At 46.3% G+C, this 5,000-nt stretch overlaps 2 protein-coding genes across 2 annotated transcripts in view; both read left to right on the top strand.

The window, feature by feature from the left end:
• Positions 1 to 464, top strand: part of swi5 (SWI5 homologous recombination repair protein) — a 3,055-nt gene extending 2,591 nt beyond the window's left edge. The window contains exon 5 of the mRNA XM_083669796.1: positions 1 to 464. This exon is cut by the window's left edge and continues 185 nt beyond it. The gene's annotated coding sequence lies outside the window, so the exon portion shown is untranslated.
• A 1,332-nt stretch (positions 465 to 1,796) lies between these two features.
• slc27a4 (solute carrier family 27 member 4) overlaps positions 1,797 to 5,000 on the top strand; it is an 11,908-nt gene continuing 8,704 nt past the window's right edge. Inside the window, exons 1-2 of the mRNA XM_083669856.1 lie at positions 1,797 to 2,091; positions 3,730 to 3,891. Coding sequence (XP_083525982.1) covers positions 3,731 to 3,891 — 161 coding nt within the window. The 5' untranslated portion in view covers positions 1,797 to 2,091; position 3,730. The remainder of the gene's footprint in view (positions 2,092 to 3,729; positions 3,892 to 5,000) is intronic.

The raw sequence follows: 5,000 nt of genomic DNA, 5'->3' as shown, positions 1-5,000 counted from the left end.
GTGCGGCCGGTAGCCTGACAAATGTATCAGAAGTTGTTCTCTTATGCCCGAGGGCTGACACTTCATGGCCAAATGCCACTTATGACGACAAGGTAACATTTACTGTGTTGTTCATGTTTTATATATGTAAAAAAAATATGTGTGTGCGTTTAAGAGCTGCGTCTGTGCGCTGAGGTAAATAAAGTGGTGTGTGTATAAGAGTGTCTTCACCGTGGCGACGGCACTGTGTGGTGTCCAACTGTCGGGGCCTGGAAGGCGGGAGTCTGGAGTCTGGAGTCAACGTGCCCTCAAGCATGAGCCAGAGAAGCATTGTAGCCATCTCTCTCATCTACATGACATGTTTTATTGCTTTCTAGTAGGTATGCGTCCCCCCGTCCCCGTCCCCCGTCCCCGTCCCCCGTCCCCCACATACACATGCTGTACACTGTACTAGCCTACTATGTTAACGTTAGAAGGTTGACAAAACTGCCTTATTTCCTAACGGAGGTTTAAGGTTTCCAATAAAATAAAATAAAAATATATTGTTTCTGCAGTGTCAAATGTTTACATGATTACATGATTCGAATAATCGGTTGTTTGAGCGTGTTTGTCTACAAATGGTGTGTCGTGGGTGCATGTGAAGGGATAAAAACCTCCACTTCCTTGACGAAGGTTTCCTGTATCAACGGCATGTTTCTCTACGGCCCCGTGTACGTACGTTCACCTTTGTTTTTACAGGAGTTACAAGTTGTATCCGTGAGTATCACTGAGTTCTCTTCTGAGAGAGGAGGAGGAGGAGGAGGAGGGGGGCACTGACAATGTGAGACGTGTCATAATCTCCTGTCGCCGATGTGTAAAGCACCGATAACAAGGCTGTTTTGTCTTGGGCTGATAGCGCTTGTCTGAAGTGTCGCCTCACCACCCTGTTGACCCAATAACAACCACATAAAAGTGGTATCTTGTGTACTTCACAGGTCAAAGAGCATAGTCTTATCAGGCTACCCCCCAGGCCATCGGATAATTATTCTTTATTATTATTACTTTATTACCTCTAGAGAGACAGAGAGTGAGGTAATATAGTAATAATAATAAAATAGCATAGATAATTATCCGAGATATATCTTTCCCATCCATCAAGATAAATTATTTATAGCCATATAGGGTTCTTGCATGGTTTGTTATATTCTTGATATAAATGTTTTTTAGGTCAGTTTTGCAGGTCTTCGTAAATTATCCGTTTTTATAAATTGTCCCGTGATCATTCTGCTGAAATGGGGAACTTCATATACTGAGACATACGAGTGTCCCGTTGTTTGGCAAAGATTTGTGAAGGCCATGGTGTGAAAAGAATGTCCCTTTTTGAACTCTGGTCTACCTCTTGTCGGGACGTATCCGCGCGTCTGAACTGTGCCGTTGCTGCGCCGCTGCGCCGCGCTTCTGGTGGAGGGGGGATGAAGGGGTTTTGCTCAGATCTGCGGTATGCGCAGCTTATGCTCAGTCAGGATGTTCAGCAACGTTTCCTCGGGTGTTGGTGGTATGACTGTACGCAGATCCCCCACCCAACGGTTTGTAGAGGTTTCTGTACGAGCGCCTCACGGCCCGCTGCGGGGCCTTGTCACTACCGGGTGGAAACTGCCGACCGGAGGCAGGGCCGCAGTTCCCTGACAGCACCGTTTCTTTACCGTAAGCTCCGCCTCTGTCGGATGCAATTGAGAACTACAGACGATGGAATTGGTGTAGCTGCCTGTCACTCATTGCTTACACATACGGAGGGGGCGGGCACAACTAAGAAAATTATAAGGTCATTTGAATTACTGTAGCGAGCGAGCTCGTGGCTACAATGAAGCAGAAAAAAATGATCTCATAGATAAAAAATGAACGGATGATTTAAATGGGGGCAAAGTCGAATCAAGGATATTGATATAATCCCGCCAGAGGAAGGGCAGTTATCCGTTACCGGAGACCCAGTGTCTGTATGTGTGTGTGTGTCAACGCAAGTGAACGCCAGAGCACTGGAAGGCTTTGCTAAGCCGATCAAGGTGGAATAGCATAGAACGGGTTCCACGTCTGGCATATTACTACATATTTGTGATTGTGGGGACGTGAAACAAGGTATGTCAAACACCCGCTCATGACACTTGTCATCTGAAGTCTATTTCCCTGAATGGTCCGTTTCCGGATGGACCACTATTATTTAGCAGTGTGGTCGGGAGAGACCCCGGCTTCCCCAACCGTCCTTTAGCAACCTTGCCAATGTATGGTTTGAATGAACAGTGTTTGAATTATGTACATTAGGCGATTCATTTATGTAGCCAAATAGGCGATTATGCTGTTATCAGTGACATGTAGCTACAGTGAGTTGGTATGAAGATATTTCAGAGAGCCAGAGCCGTTCGAGTGTGGCGATGCGCACTACGCATCCAGCCTGCTGATGATGCTTGAGCTTATCATATCTCTACCCAGGGGACTATGTCGAATGTAGCGGGGCTTTTGCAGATATATTGTTTGGTTCATACTGTTTGGTCGCGTACACATGGCATGGCCAGAGGGTTGAGCCTTTTTCTATTTCCCATCAGTCGCCAGCCCTCTGCACTACTGCAGTACTGCTGCTGCGACGCGCGTTAAACAATACCAGGGGATGTCACCTATTCATTGGTAGATCATCGGTTCTGAGCATTCGCTTTTCACCAGCGGTCAGCGTTTTTGTGATGTGGTGACAAGCCAGGCTAAATATGAAATGTTTTAGAAATACAAGCGATCTTCGTCCACTCCAAAGGGCCCGAGCCTACAGGCTACTTTTTTTTTTTTCCAGCCATGATGTCGGTTAAAGCGTGGCAATATCTGTCGCGCCGCAGAGTGGTCTTGACGAGCACATTTGACGCGATCATTATTTTATTGAAAATAATCGTATTTTTCTCGCGTCGTAGGCGATGAATAGTTATTAACGCCAGCCTTTGTATCGTATAGGCCTACCGATGTATTAATAAAGACTCTTGCCATATCAGGTAACCCCAGCCCATGTCAACAAAATGTATCGGTGGTTGTGTGGTGCTTTTAGTCGATTTCGTCCGCCGATAAACTACCCCGTTTGGAATTGCCTCATCACTGTTTTAAACGGGACAGGATGTTCAGACTACATCAAAATAAACTAAATTTTTCTGCGGCTTATATACCAATATAACGTTACTGGTCCATGGCGAATTTAATACATTATACATGACATCTTAAAACATTAAGTACCAGTATTTTTCCAGTTGTTAATAAAGTCATGGCCTGCTATAGTTACCTGTGCAGGGGGACCCACTTGTTAAGAAGGTGGCCAAACTGGATGTTAAAACAGACACAGCTGTAATGGTTTATTGAGAATATGTAGGAAAAATATAAAGACATGCAATTGTGTTGTGAAATACAGTGGCCAGAAGTACAGTTGGTCTTTGGAACAGAGAGAGTTCGAGGTCCCCGCCTACTCCACTGAGGAGCCAGAGAGCTGTAACGTATCTGCTGACATCAGCACCACTCCCACCACTCCCACCACCAAGCTTTATGAGGGCAGACTCAAACAAAAGGTCAAAGGTTGCGTGTTGCCCTGCCCTCCCTATCTAGGTAGACTAACCTGTCAAATGTTGGTGCTAACGGTCTGCTTAGCAACGGGTTGAGAAGTTAAACGTTGTCATGGCTGTGCTTTAGGGTGAAGAGGGCTGCTCTTGAAGTGGATGTGATAGGCTGACGCTGTGTGTTTGTGTGGTTCAGGATGATGCGCCTGGGCTGCTGCACCGTGCTGCTCTTCGTGCTCCGGCTGGCGGTGGGCCTGCCCTGGCTCCAGGTGCTGCCCTCCCTCCTCATCTTCTACCTGGGCTCCGGGGGCTGGAAGTTCATCCACATCTTCGCCAAGACCATAGGGAGGGATCTACAGTAAGCAGCTGGGAACAGTGTGTGTGTGTGTGTGTGTGCGTGCGTGTGTGCGTGCGTGCGTGCGTGTGTGTGCACGTGTGTGTGTGCACGTGTATGTGTGTGAGCATGTGCCCGTGAGCGTGTGTACACATATATATATATATATATACACCTGTATGTTAGCTAAAGAGTTTGCGCTTGAATTCGCGAACCTCGATTAAAGACGTATGTTTATCATCAGCAGGTTCTTAGGATCTGCAGCTTGAAACAATGATGTAGAGGAGTGTTAAGGAGTGTTAAGGAATGCTATTCGGCCCAACAAGACGAGCAGCATATTCCTGTAATACAAGCTCCAGAGTTAGGGAGTGGGGAGGTTGGGTGAGAACCCCAGGTGTTCCAGAGAGAGGCGTCAGGTAGGAGGAATGTCGGGACAGATGACAAGGTCTTTGTGCCGCTGCTGAGAGCTCCCAGCTAGTGTTTACAGTTGGCTTCACCATGGCAACCGTCAAGAGGTTAAGACTCATATTCGGGGCCCCATCAGTGATGCAACAGGAAGTAGATAGAGCGAGGAGGAGGCGTCCGTCTCCCCCACGAGTGGTGAGCCTGTGTGACCTGCTCTACAGAAATGAGCTTGGCGTAATCATCAGGCTTTGCAGGAGCTGGAGTTGACAGTAAACTGGCATTGTGGAAATGACATTTTTATTGGGTGTGAGAAATTCAGACTTTGTCCTGTAGGAACAACGCTGTCTGTGTTGCAAGATTTGACCGCCGCCTAGTTCCCTGTTGCACCAATGTCAACGCTCCTCTTCCTATATATAGGTTGAAATGTACACAAATCAAATCAAATTCAAATCAAACAGCCGTAACTGACACAGTGAAATGCTTCGGGATCTTGCTCCTCACTCAACGACAACGGTCAGCAACAATCAACAAGTCAGCCACACAATATAATACAGTAATAAGAAACACATTGGCTTCATAAATGCCCCAACTACAATAAATCATGCTATATGCATAATTCATCTTAGTTTGAGGTACTGTAAGATTGAGGGAATGTATCTGGAATATTTTATTTTTTTTAACCTCGAATCAGGTTTTTTGTTGTTCAGGTGACTATTACCGTCCACTAT

Source organism: Argentina silus (genome assembly GCF_951799395.1).
Source record: "Argentina silus genome assembly, chromosome: 5".
NCBI classification, from domain to species: Eukaryota; Metazoa; Chordata; class Actinopteri; order Argentiniformes; family Argentinidae; genus Argentina; species Argentina silus.
Note: the sequence above shows the minus strand (reverse complement) of the source record. Positions and strands in the feature narration are given on the sequence as shown.